The 13,870-nt window shown below is 43.7% G+C and overlaps 1 protein-coding gene and 1 long non-coding RNA gene across 2 annotated transcripts in view; one reads left to right on the top strand and one right to left on the bottom strand.

Annotated features, from left to right (window-relative positions):
- The window catches only part of LOC148112640 (uncharacterized), a 176,316-nt gene that overhangs the window by 4,313 nt on the left and 158,133 nt on the right, over positions 1–13,870 (bottom strand). The window contains exon 2 of the long non-coding RNA XR_015729218.1: positions 2,392–2,457. This is a non-coding gene — a long non-coding RNA (uncharacterized LOC148112640). The remainder of the gene's footprint in view (positions 1–2,391; positions 2,458–13,870) is intronic.
- Positions 8,327–9,157, top strand: LOC148112641 (uncharacterized). Its single transcript, XM_087874952.1, has one exon. It carries the CDS (start codon positions 8,327–8,329, stop codon positions 9,155–9,157), a length of 831 nt encoding a protein of 276 aa, XP_087731078.1.

Raw genomic sequence — 13,870 nt, forward strand, 5'->3', positions numbered from 1 at the left:
TTCCGCCTTTCAAAATGGCGTTGCAGAACGGAAAAACTGCAGACCATGATGAGGTGCGCACTAGAGGATGCCGGCCTAGGGCAGCATTTCTGGTCAGAAGCACTCATTTATTCGAACTACACTTTGAACAGGTTATGGACCAGCGTACTAAACAAAACTCCATACGAGTTAATGTACCAAAGGAAACCAGAGGTGTCACACTTACACATATTCGGGGTCACAGCAGATGTGCACATCCCCAAACAATTGAGACATAAGGGAGAAAGGGTATCCAGAAGACTGAGGTTCATGGGGTATGAACCAGGAACGAAGGGATATAGATTCATAGACAGCAATAACAATTTTGTGATATCACAAACAGCTGTCTTTCACAAAAATGCCAACTGGTCCAAGATACACCTCAACGAGGTGTCCCTTAGCAAGGACGGACCAGGGGATGACCAAAGGGGGATAAAGCACCAAACAGGAAAGGGTAGAGAGCAGGAAAAGAGCAAACCCAAGAGACAGGAAATACCAGTGAAGGGGTGGAAGGAAAACCACCCATGCATCAAAGTGGACTCACTCACCGAGAGAGAAGCTAGGTACATGCATGACACAGAGACACCCCCCGACAAGCCAATCAGGGCAAACAGGGGCAAAAAGCCAGAAAGGTTAGGGGACTACGTGTTGTCCCTCCACACTAACCAACTAACCCCCAACACATATGAGGACGTACTGAAGTTACCAGATGAGGAAAGAGAAAAATGGGAACAAGCCATGGAGAGGGAAATGGACAGCCTGAGGGAACTAAACGTATACACTCCCTCTAAAGTCCCAATAGGAAAGACGACCATAGGCACCAGGTGGGTCTACAAAATTAAAACACTAGAGGGAAACAAAGCACTCTACAAGGCTAGGCTGGTGGCACAAGGGTTCGCCCAAAAGTACCCTGATGATTACATGGAAACGTACTCCCCCACAGTCAGGGCTGAAAGCGTAAAATGTGCGTTGGTCATTGCATCACTACTTGGGTTAGAAGTGCATCAATTCGACATGCAAACCGCTTATCTGCACGCCGAGCTCGATAAAGAGATATACGTGAGAGCGCCACCTAGCCAAAACACCAGGAAGGGAGAAACCTGGATCCTAAACCGGAGCTTGTATGGACTCAAACAGTCAGGGAAACGTTGGTACGAATGCCTATCCAAGACATTGAAGTCCATGGGATTCTCAGCCACCTCGGCCGACAACTGCTTCTTCACCAAGAAGTCAGGCAGTTCCCTCGAGTACGTTTTGATATACGTGGACGATATATTGTATATCGGTGGCCAGTCTAGCAAATGTAATGACTTCGCCAGTGAGCTAGGAAAACATTTTACACTGAAAATATTGGGTAAGGTAGATAAATACCTGGGAGTGCAAATCACAAAAACTGGCAGAGGTTTCCAACTGTCACAGAAGGACAAAATTTTGGAACTAATACATAAGTGCAACATGACAAACGCCAAGGGGTGTGAAACACCAATGCAACCAGACTTCTTGAAGGACATGTATAATGAGGCTGAGGCGTTCAAGGACAACACATTATACAGATCCACCATAGGATCCCTATTATACATTGCGAACTGGACTAGGCCAGACATCGCCCTGCCAGTTAACTTGCTATCACGACATGTAGGTAAACCCACTGTGTACCACTGGGAAGCCATCAAGAGGGTACTGAGGTACCTAAAGCAGAGCTCCGATGCTTGCCTATCACTAGAACCCGAAAACACCACAACACCCACACTCACGTGCTATGCAGACGCTGACTGGGCTGGGGATGTAAAATGCAGAAAGAGTACTTCAGGTTACGTATTCTTTCTAAACAACAGCCCAGTACATTGGTACACAGGCAAACAGGATCTGGTAGCCACATCCACAACAGAGGCTGAATATATTTGTTTGTCCAAAGCCGCCAACAACCTGGTCTGGTTTGATGACCTGCTCGCAGACATATGGGCCGAACCGAACTATCCCATCATCATGCACGAGGACAATAAAGCCGCTATGGAAATATCTAAGGCTGAAGCAGTGGGTCAAAGGTCGAGGCATATCGACATAAAATACAAACACGTTAGACAATTCGCAAGCATAGGATTCATAAGAGTTATACATTGTGACACAGAAGAACAAACAGCGGACATTCTAACCAAACCATTGCAAAATAAACAGCACACGTATTTAACATCAAAATTAGGTGTCCTCCTGAAAAGGGCACCTCAGGTATGCACCACACAAGAACACCTCGGCCAGGCATTTAGAGGGGGTTTTGTCAGGAATAAATGCCTTGCCTCTGATCCAGAGCTAGAGGCAGGGGGGCTGGACAAGCCAGCCTCCAAGGTCCACCCTAATCCAATAACCCCTCCTTACCTTAGCCACGCCCAGGGGGTACTTAAGGGTCAGCCATGCGGTCCTGCTTCAGTTCCAGACTTGTACCTGTAATGATGAGATGCTTAATTAATAAACAATACCTGATTTAATGAATACCTGCTTATGGAGTTATTGGGCACGATCCTTGAACACATTTAACACCCTCAGAGACTGTGTGGTCGAGGCAAGCTAAGGAGCCAGACAGAGAGCAGCAGCTGCTGCTATGCCAAGTGAGTGGATGAGATGGGCAGGCGGGGTGGGCTGGGCAACAAAGAATTTGTACTACTGGTTCTCCCAAACCAGACCGAACTGGCTGAATCCCACCACTGTTGAATTCCTAAAATTGTTATACTTAAAACACATAAAATATTTTAAAAGAGGGAAATTATACTTAAGGCTAAAATTATACTTGAAGGCTATTTTGTATCTTTGTTACATTAGGTGTAGCAAAATGTTTACTAATTGTTCTTGTTAGGGAATACTTTGTGTGTTCATTTTACTGACTATATTTTATAGGTCAATGACTGACATAAAGTTTTTGTCTTTCTATTTATAGATCTTATGTGCAGATCCAGTCAATCCCAGAAATTCTCTGGAAGAAATAAACTTACCTCATTTGAAATATGGGAGTGGAAAAGTTCTACATAAATAAACTTAGGATATTATTCCTGGCGTCCAACTAGAATAGCAATGTGTTCACTATTTGAAGTCTTGCCTTCTGTCTGAAAGGCTATGCTGTCCAAATTTAAGATTTAGGGAAAAAAATGTAATATGTGTGTGTGGGGTCCTTGAAGCTGCAATCCACAATTACTACCTCAACAGCAAACTGGACAAATCCACAAGATATTTCATTCATGACTTCCGGTTTGGCGTCATGGCGAGACAGTCGGGGAAATAGTGGGCTCTGATGAGCGCCACAAAAACCCCGGCTGCCAAACCGCTGCCGATGGGTCTTCGGACTGGAACCATCCTGCAGGGACAGGGAAGAAAGAGAGGTGCTCAGACAACCAAGAGGAACAGGCAAGTTCCTCGGAGGTCAGAGGGAACCCTCTGTGTCAGATGCGGGGGGCAGCAGCCATGGCGGCTGCCACAAAGCTGGGACAACCGGGCTAAAAGATATACAGGAGGAAAGTGGATTGAAATGGAGCACTTTGAAGCCGGGTGAGTGACAACCAAAATTTTAAATGGAAAATTTTAAATGTAACTTTAAAGAGACAAAGACCCGATAAACAACTAATTTTTGAACAGAACCAATTAAAAAAACTAAATTTTGAGACATGGTGAAAAGATTGGACAGAGTTTTAAAATTTGAGCTGGACTTTAAAAAAGAAGATTTGATATTTTTAAAATTAAAAGAAGAAGAAGAGTAATCAAGTTGGACTGTTATATAATTGAAACACAATGGATACTTGCATGACTAATGGAAATTGTGGATTATAGAGAGACACCTTCTGGTTCAAAAAGGAACATTGTAACTTGTTTTTTGGCATGGAAAATTGTGAACTCTACAGATAATAGCCGTGGGATTTTGTGGAGGAGGTTTTTCTTCTTGTCTACAGGCAGCTTGACTTTGGTGAAAAGAAAGGGAAACTATAACGGAACTCTTATAATTTGAATAATAACAATTTAAAAAACTGGCACAGGAATAAGAGAAGGATCTGGTGCAGGAACAAGAGACAGAAAAACATTTTTACATTTTATCCGGAATAAAAGTAAGAAAACCTAAACAGAACCTAAAAATATAATTAGATATAAAGACTTAATTGAATATCAAGGGAAATTGAAAACCAAACAACAATTGGAAATAGACCTAAACAGAGAAATCGACTGGTGGACTTTCACACAGATCCAATCTAAACATAAGGAACACACAAAAATGTATGAAATATATATAGAGAAACAAGAACTAGATAAAATTATATTAGACTTAGAAGAGAAATTAATTAGTAAAATTTATAAATTTCTGTTGCGATACAAAATGGAGGAGGAAACAGTGAAGTGTACTCAAATGGATGCAAAACTTTAAACATACAATAGATTTGGAGAAGTGGGAAAAACTATGGCAAGTGAATACAAAACTAACACTAGCAGTGGCATACAAGGAAAACCAGTTGAAGATGTTTTATAGGTGGTATATGTCGCCCACAAGATTGGCAAAAATCCATCCGAAAAACAGTTCATTATGTTGGAAATGCAAAAAATCACAAGGTACCTTTTATCATCTATGGTGAATGTGCCCAACAGCAAAGAAATTTTGGTCTAATATTAAGAAATGGTTGGAACAAATAACAAAGCTACAAATAGAGAAGAAACCAGAAACCTTCCTGCTAGGAATCTTTACCAAAACATATCCTAAAGAAATAAAATACCTGATGATACACATCCTAACAGCAGCTCGGATAATGTGCGCAAAAAAACTGGAAACAGGAAAAAAATCCCATTGGAAGAAGAATTAATAAATAAAATCGCACAGTGCACTGAAATGGACAGATTAACAAAAGAGATTAAGGAAAAAGAAGAGACAGAATACTATAGAATATGGAACAAATGGTACCAATGGCATAACGCCATTACTAAAGAAACATAGACACAAGAAGGACAGAATAAAGATGTAAATATGTAGATAAATAATCTCTTATGGGTATATAAATATGAATATGGTAATCCAAAAACAATGTTATAATCCAAATATATAGATTGCTAAGAGGGGAATTCTAAGGGGAAAAAAAGAGGAGGGGGGAGGAAAGGGAAAAGGAGAAAACTACTAGGCTATGAATAAGGGGAATAATCACAACCGTATTAGTTGAAGAACCACTATGAAACAATACTTCAAACGATTAACTTATTTCCATGTTGTATGTTGTGTAAATGTTTTTATATGTGTTTTATATGTGTTTTAATAAAGTTTATATTTTTTTAAAAAAAAAGTAAGAAAAAGAACTAAAATGATACATGGAAGACAAAATTTAAAGACTTTGAAAATGAAATGGAATATATGCTAGCAGGCGAGAACATGAAGAAATAAGGTATACACGGCTGAAAAAGGAAAAGAAGATTAAAACAATGTGATTAAAAATGTAAAAACAATGTATAGGCAGGTAGTAATAATAAAAAGGAGGTTCTTATTGATAAATATGGATAAATAGGAATATGAGAAGAATGTTATAGATATATAAAATTGAAATACTGATGGAAATTAGAATATAAGAGAAATAAATTTATGTTAAAAGAGATTCATAAATGCATACAAAGATGTGTTTGAAGTAAAAACTATGTCTCGATGTTAAATTGTTATAAAAAAGATAATGATAATATGATTAACTGGGAATAAGTAATGTATAGATGGATGGTAACAACAAAAAGATGATTATGCTGGGATTAACAGCAAAAATAAAAATGATTATGCTGGGATTAACAGCAAAAAAACAATAATTATGCTGGGTATGACAGCAAAAATAAGGAGGATTATGCTGGAATTAACAGTAAAAATGAAATGATTATGCTGGGTATGACAGCAAAATAATGAGGATTATGCTGGGATTATCAGTAAAAATGAAATGATTACGCTGGGTTTAATAGCAAAAACAAAGATGATTATGCTGGGATTAACAGTAAAAATAAAATGATTGTGCTGGGATTAACAGTAAAATTAAAATGATTATGCTGGGATTAACAGCAAAAACAAAAATTATTATGCTGGGTATGGCAGCAAAAACATCGAGGATTATGCTGGATTATCAATAAAAATGAAATGATTACGCTGGGTTTAATAGCAAAAACAAAAATGATTATGCTGGGATTAACAGTAAAAATAAAATGATTATGCTGGGATTAACAGTAAAATTAAGATGATTATACTGGGATTAACAGCAAAAAACCAAAAATGATTATGTTGGGTATGACAGCAAAAACAAGGAGGATTATGTTGGGATTAACAGTAACAATGAAATGATTATGGTGGGTTAAACAGTAAAAATAAAGATGAATATGCTGGGATTAACAGTAAAAGATGAAGATGAAGATGATGTGTTGGGATAAAACCCTGCAAGTAAAAAGATTGCATCACTCGAAGAAGGAAGACCACAAATTGACATCAACAAGACCTGCAATCAGGGCAAGTGGAGGGATTTGCACAAGCACTCAAGGAAACTTTCCCAGGCCCGGCTGAAGCAAATGCAACTGAACGATGGAAATATTTCAAGAATGCTGTTTATAATACTGCTTTCTCAATATATGGTAAGGAGATCAGAAAGACAGCAGATTGGTTTGAAGCCCATTCAGAAAAGCTGATGCCAGCCATCAAGGAAAAAAGGAGAGATCTAACTGCATATAAAGCCTGTTCCAGTGAGCACAACCTGCAGGTCTGCAAGCACTTTTCCTCCAAGAGCTCAAGGTAACTTTTACCACCACTTACAAAGTAGGCAGGGCTGAAAGGGAATTATCCAATGGGTTCCTATCAGTGGTGGGTTTCAACCAGTGTAACAACTGGTTTGCTTCGCACATGTGCTTTGCCAAACTTGCGTTCTGCGCAAATGCATTGCATTTCAGAACAGCTGTGGCGCAGCAATCCACTCTGCCATGCCTATCAGCTGGGCTAAAAATAATAAATATAGGTAGGTATAGTGCAGGGGAAGGGGGGAAGGCCCAGCTGACAGTCAGAGCGAACAAGTTCGCTCTCAGCTCACCATCGCCACTACCGGCTCGCTCAAACCGCAGCGAACCAGTAGAAACCCATCACTGATTCCTATGCTTAAGGATAGACTAGAACCGTGATGGCGAACCTATGGCACATGTCCCACAGGTGGCACATAGAGCCCTCTCTGCAGGCACGCAAGCTGTTGCCCCACCTCAGCTCCATCACGCATGCATGCACACCTCCCCTCAGCCAGCTGGTTTTTGGGAGCGGGGTGCATGCACGAGTCGCACACGCATGCACATGGAGGTGGGGCCCACACAGGTCACACACATGCAGGGGGTTGCGCGCACATCCACAGGAGGCCAGGAGAGCATGGGGTCATGCACACATGCACAGGGAAGCACGGAGGTTGCCTGCATGTGTGGGGGGAGGGGGCACAGGGGATGCACATGCATTGCATCATGGGTGCGTGTGCGCACTTTGGGCACACGATGGCAAAAAGGTTTGCCATCACGACTAGAACTTGCATTTGTTTCCTCAATTCCTCTTTAAGTCACAAAAAAGTGACTGCCCTAAAATTCCTAGCTTGTTTTCTATCATTTTCCACCTTCTCCAAATGCACTCTCTAAAATTCCTTTCTTTCTGCTTATTTTAATTAAAGTGCATAAAGTATGAATATCAATCATCTTGATTTAGAATGATTAATTACCTTGATTACTAACATTAAAGTTTGCATTTTAGACATTCACTCAGAAGCAATATGTGCAATGAATATAGAATTATCAGTGTGTTGCTTTTAGATTGTGCAAATTGAATAAGAATTGCTTCAGAACATGTGGTAATATGTACAAATTATCTCTGTTGTAATCACTCAAGTAGCCATGTCTTTTTCTATTGCTCATATACTGCGTCATAAATTATTCCTAGCTGTGTTTACACACAAGAACATGCACAATCATTTTGCTCCTCTTCCTTTTCCTTTCCAGGGAAGCAATTATAACAGTATTTGTAGAGGCACTTGAATGCAGAGATAGCCAAGATATATTTCCAAAGCAGCCATTGGAGTCTGCTAAAAATGTGATTATTTTAACTATTCAGAAAGAAGTGCTTTGTAAACATTCTGCATATTCTGAAATTCCTCTTATGAAGAATTTTATAGCCTTATATTATTAGGTGGACAGGGTTTCATCTAATCCTGGCGATGAAGGTGGGATTGAGGTAGACAGGTTGCGCAAATAAGAGCTGACAACTGAATCCAGCCAGGCAGGAAAATCTGCACGAGCCGAGCACAGCAGAGAAATGTCCGCCTTTGCACTGCCAACGCCATTCGATCCAGCGAAAGAGAAATGGGGATCGTACATGATATGGTTTGAATGCTTCCTCAAAGCAAACGACCTCCAAGGGCTGTCCGACAATCGGAAGCGAGCCCTCTTCTTGAGCCACTGCGGCCCCGAAGTGTTTGACACAGTTGAATTGCTGTCAGAGCCAACACCGGTGCAGTCTGTACCATGGCAGGTCCTGCAGACCATGTTGAGGATACACTATGCCCCTGTGCCGTCCAAATTCGTTCAGCGCTATGAGTTCTGGCAAAGACTCCAGAAGGACGGTGAGTCAATAAATACATACATAGCAGTGCTACACAAGGCTGCCACGCATTGCGAGTACCGCGATCTAGATGATGTTCTCCTAGAGCAACTAATCTGCGGGTTCAGGGACATTCACCTCCAGAGGCGACTGCTGGCCAAGATGACCCTCACCCTCCACATTGCCCTCGATGAAGCCAGGGCACATGAATCGTTGAATAAAGCAGCAGAGTCACTGCAGCGGCAAGTGCCACCCCAGGCGGCACACAAATCTACCCCCATCCATAATGAATCAGCTGAACCTGACAGTGCCAAAGAAAGCGATGAAGAAGTCTTCAAAACAGAGAGCAAGAGGCAGATCGATAATGACGACCAGAAGCAGAATTGTGCTAGCTGTGGAGGGTTTCACCAGAGACAGACATGCCGTTTCAAAGATGCCATTTGTAGGCACTATAATAAGAAAGGGCATTTAGCGCGAGTCTGCAGGGTGACCCAACCATCCAACCATAGGCAGCGAACATCTACCAGCCAGGCAGGCCAACCGTGACCCCCCAAAAGGGACAGGGACAACTTCCAGAGGAGAAGCGCCTATGCTAAAACCCCCAAGACATTCCAGACTCACATCAGCCAGGCTACCACATCCCCGGAACCGAAGCTACATGTGACAGTCAAGATCAAGGGATCGCCATGCCAAATGGAGATAGACACCGTCTTGTCCATCATCATCATGTCGTGGGGCAAACTAAAGGCGGCCATTCCGAAACTGCAGAAACACCAGCTGAAACGTCAGCGTTTAAGACTAAACTATTACCAGGGAAATCGCATCCCTGTGGAAGGCTATGAGACATTCCAGGTGAAATTCGGCAAATTCAACGAGCGGTTGCCAATCACTGTGGTCTCCTCGGACTCGATTGGTTCAAGGCCCTGGGCATGGAAGTGACCGGTATCCATTCCATCACCAGTAGCCTGACAGACAACCTGCTCCGTGAACTCCAGGACATATTCGACAACCGCCTCAGCAAGTATGTGGGGACTCCTATCTCTTTTAATCTAGACCCCCAGATAGCCCCCATTAGACTGAAAGCAAGGAGGGTGCCATTCGCACTTAAACCTAAAATAGACCAGGAGCTGGATAAGCTCATAAAACAGGGTATACTAGTGCCGGGCGACCATGCAAAATGGGAGACCCCAATAGTCACGCCAATTAAATCTGATGGGTCTGTGCGCATATGCGCCGACTATAAGCGCACCCTCAATAAAGCCCTCCAGCAGAGCGCCTATCCTGTCCCTATTGTGCAACACATCCTCCATTCCCTGGGTCCTGGCAAGGTTTTCGCTAAGTTAGACCTTGCGCAAGCATACCAGCAACTACCGGTAGATGACGCTACCGCGGAAGCACAGACTATAGTAACACATAGAGATGCCTTCAAGTGCACCAGACTACCCAAGGGGGTTGTTTGCTATGGGGTGACCAGGTGGCGATTCCGCCTAGCTTAAGGGAAGACGCCTGCATATCGGACGCCCCAGAATTGTGAGAATGAAGAGGCTGGCAAAGAGCTATGTATGGTAGCCTAACATGGACAATTGTATTGCTGAATGGGTAGCCAAGTGTATCCCCTGCCAAAAGTCTCGCCCCGCTCCCCCGGTTGCCCAGTCCAAAGAGTGGGAAAGGCCCCAGGGACCATGGTCCCGCATTCATATCGATTGTGCTGGTCCATTCTGTCATGTATTTGCAAGCCATTGGCACATGTGTCATATAGACACCAGTGGAGGCAGAGAGTGTCTCCACCCCTATGTGGAAAGGAGGGGCTTACCCTGAGTATAAAACCCCCTCCAACCTTTTCCACCTTGCTCTCTCACTCGCTCTCTCCATCTCTCTCTTTTCATGTTTGTTCCTCATGAGACTTGATCTCTGTTGTACATAGTTAATATGATTTATTATATGAATAAATATGTTTAAGACATTTATTGATGCATCTGCCTCTGAACTCTTCTATGCTCCTGGGTGTTTCTACGATCCCAATTCCACAGAATGGTAGCAGAGGGAATGGTAGCAGAACTCCATTCCAGGAGCTGTTGAAAAGGCAAGATGCCCTCCAAAATAACCTGTGAGAGAAGCTCCCCTGTTGTGACCAGAGGCCTTCAATGGAAGAGAACTTCACATCAGCCCCAGTCTGAATCGATGGAAAACATCGAAGGGGATTTCCATCATGCTACAACCTAGCAGCCAGAGGCCACCCAGAAGCAGCAAGAGATCCCAGGGGCTGAGCCAAGCGATGCTGGAGAAGGCTTCTTCAGCACTGACGACGAGGGGGCAGAAGGACAAGATGAAAGCCTGGACAGGCAAGTGGCTGACATGTCAGAAGAGGAGTGCCGAGCAGCGCTCGCCTCCCTCCTAAAGACAAGGGCAGCAGCCAGAAAGAGGCCTGAGAAGGCAGCACCAGAGATGCCTGCCATCCCAGTAAGGATTCCCCTGCCTGATCTCTCCAAAATGGCGCCTGCTGCCAGAGAGACTCTCCCCTTACACAGTTTCCCACCAAACAAAATGGCTGTCAGCTCCCTTCTGGAGCCAACTTCCCCCAAGATGGCTGCTCCCCTGGGCACTTTGCCAGAACCACAAGCCAGACCTACCCCAGCTCCACGGTCCAGGCCTACAACACCAGCCAGTCAGTTCAGCACTCCAGCGGCCCAGAGGACCACTCCGAACCTACAAGCCCCTTGCCAGGCCGCGCCTACCAGGCAAGCATGAAAGAAGCCATAGAGACCCTGATCACCGCCCTGGAAATTAGGGAGCAACCACACACCAGCCACCCCGAGGTCGCAGACCCACCTCATCTGATGTGCCTCCAGTCTCCTGAAAGATGTCCAGGCCTTCTTCCAGCTACTCCAAGGTTTCTCTGCCACACAGCTGATTTTCAGGCCTATGCTGAGGCTTCAGCCAGGCCTGACTTCAGAACCCAGAGAGGGAGATCAGAGCTCCAACAAGAAAAGACTTTGGAGCATGCTCCATTTCCTGTACGTGCCCAGTTGCTTCAAACTACAGAAAGACTACAAGAAGGAGCCAGACCTAAGCAGTCGATCCCAGGCTTAGGGATCCCAATGCCATTCACAACAGGCTCTTTTCAGCCCTTTGAACAACTCCCCATGTAGTTTAATGGTAATAGTTTTGTAACTTTGCCAAATAATTTTGAAAAATTACATTTAAGTGGTCAGAATTTTAAAAAATGGTGTAAAGAGATTCAGATAATTCTCTTAAGAGAAAATTTTATTTATTTATTTATTTATTTATTTATTTATTTATTTATTTAATTAATTAATTAATTAATTAATTTGTATACCGCCCTTTTCCCAGAAGGGACTCAGGGCGGTGAACAGCCAAAATTAAAAAACATACAAATACAAAAGTTAAGATTATTAAAAAGAATCAAATCATTAGCTTCCTAATTTAAAACCCCCAACCATAAAATTTAAAATCCCAATTAAGAACCATTTAGGCTAGGCCGGCTTGGTGGAATAAATAAGTCTTCAGGGCTTTACGGAAGGTCCGGAGGTCCGGGATCAATCGTATTCCAGGAGGCAGCTCGTTCCACAGGCAGGTGCCCCCACAGAGAAGGCTCTCCCCCTGGGGGCCGCCAGCCGACATTGCCTGACCGACGGCACCCTGAGGAGGCCCTCTCTGTGAGAGCGTATTGGCCGGTGGGAGGTTATCAGTAGCAGCAGGCGGTCTCGCAAATATCCTGGCCCTAAGCCATGGAGCGCTTTAAAGATGAGAACCAACACCTTAAAGCACACGCGGAAGACCACCGGGAGCTAATGCAGCTCACGCAGGAGAGGTGTTACATGGGAGCGCCACGTCGCTCCCATAATCACCCGCACGGCCACATTCTGCACCAGCTGGAGCTTCCGGGTGCTCCTCAAGGGGAGCCCCATGTAGAGAGCGTTGCAGTAGTCCAGGCGTGACGTGACGAGGGCATGAGTGACCGTGCACAAGGAGTCCCGATCCAGAAAGGGGCGCTACTGGCGTATCAGGCGGACCTGATAAAAAGCCCGCCTGGCCACGGCCATCATATGCTCTTCTAAAGACAGCTGTATGTCCAGGAGGACACCCAAGTTGCCCTGGACATGATCAAAAGACCACCTCCTTTACCTTGGAGTCCTGAAATCGAGTTCCTGCATAAAAGAGCTTACACAACCCTGTTAAGTTCTATAGACACAGCTCTTTATGCCAGTCTTTCAGATGGCCTCACAGCTCAGGAAGTTTGGACTGCCTTATATAATTTGTTCCATAGTGACAATATGACTGCAACCAGCAGATTGTCAAGAATTTTTCACAATTATAAACTCAAACCTGGTGTCAAGATGGGGGAACATTTGGCAACGCTTAAAGCCATGAGGAATGAGCTTATACAGAGGGGGAAGCCTGTTCCTGAATCCACTTTAATTAGTGTAATGTTGAACTCCCTAGACAAATCCTGGAGTCCCTTCATTATTTCTCTAGAAGGGGTTTCTAGGGAACAAAGAAATATAGAATACTTTTCTGGTTGCTTTATTGAGGAAGATTTAAGGCACAGAGATGAGGAACAACAAGAAATGAAGGAGGCATACCACAGGCCTGGGCCTCAGAGAAGGCGCCAGGACACAAGTAAAAGGATTAATACCCTTCCCACCTGCTTTGACTGTGGCATGCAAGGTCACTTTAAAAGGGATTGCCCTCGCTCTAGGGCCAACATGGCTGGACCTAAGCATAATAAAAATAAAAGAGGCTGTGGAAGACGGGGAGGTGGTCATAAAGGATACTAATTCTGTAGTGTCACAGGTGACAATCCCACCTCCCAGGTACAGGATGGAGGGACTGTAGCTTCTTGATTCAGGTGCATCAACGCATATAGGTAACAAGAAGCAACGATTTAAGATTTTACACCCACTCAAGTCCTCAGTAAAAGTTGCCACTGGGGACAAGGCAGAGGTAACTGGGGAAGGCGTGATCAATGTGCCTAGTATAGGAGATGTTACTGGGGCACTGTATGTTCCCTCAATCAAGAACAACCTTTTAAGTATTTTAAAATTGACTGAGGATAAAAATGTAAAACTGGTATTTGAGAAGGGTGGAGGTTATATTTTCGAAAGTGGGGATGTTGTTGGCGATATTGTAAAAATCAACAATTTGCCTTATTTTTCCCCAAAAGCAAAGGTCAAAAGGCACAAGACACCTAATAAGAGGGCACAGGGGGCTAGTGCCCAGATAGAGCAGAAAGCTCCT

This window comes from Pantherophis guttatus, chromosome 8, assembly GCF_059756535.1.
Source record: "Pantherophis guttatus breed Tessera chromosome 8, ASM5975653v1, whole genome shotgun sequence".
Lineage (NCBI taxonomy): Eukaryota > Metazoa > Chordata > Lepidosauria > Squamata > Colubridae > Pantherophis > Pantherophis guttatus.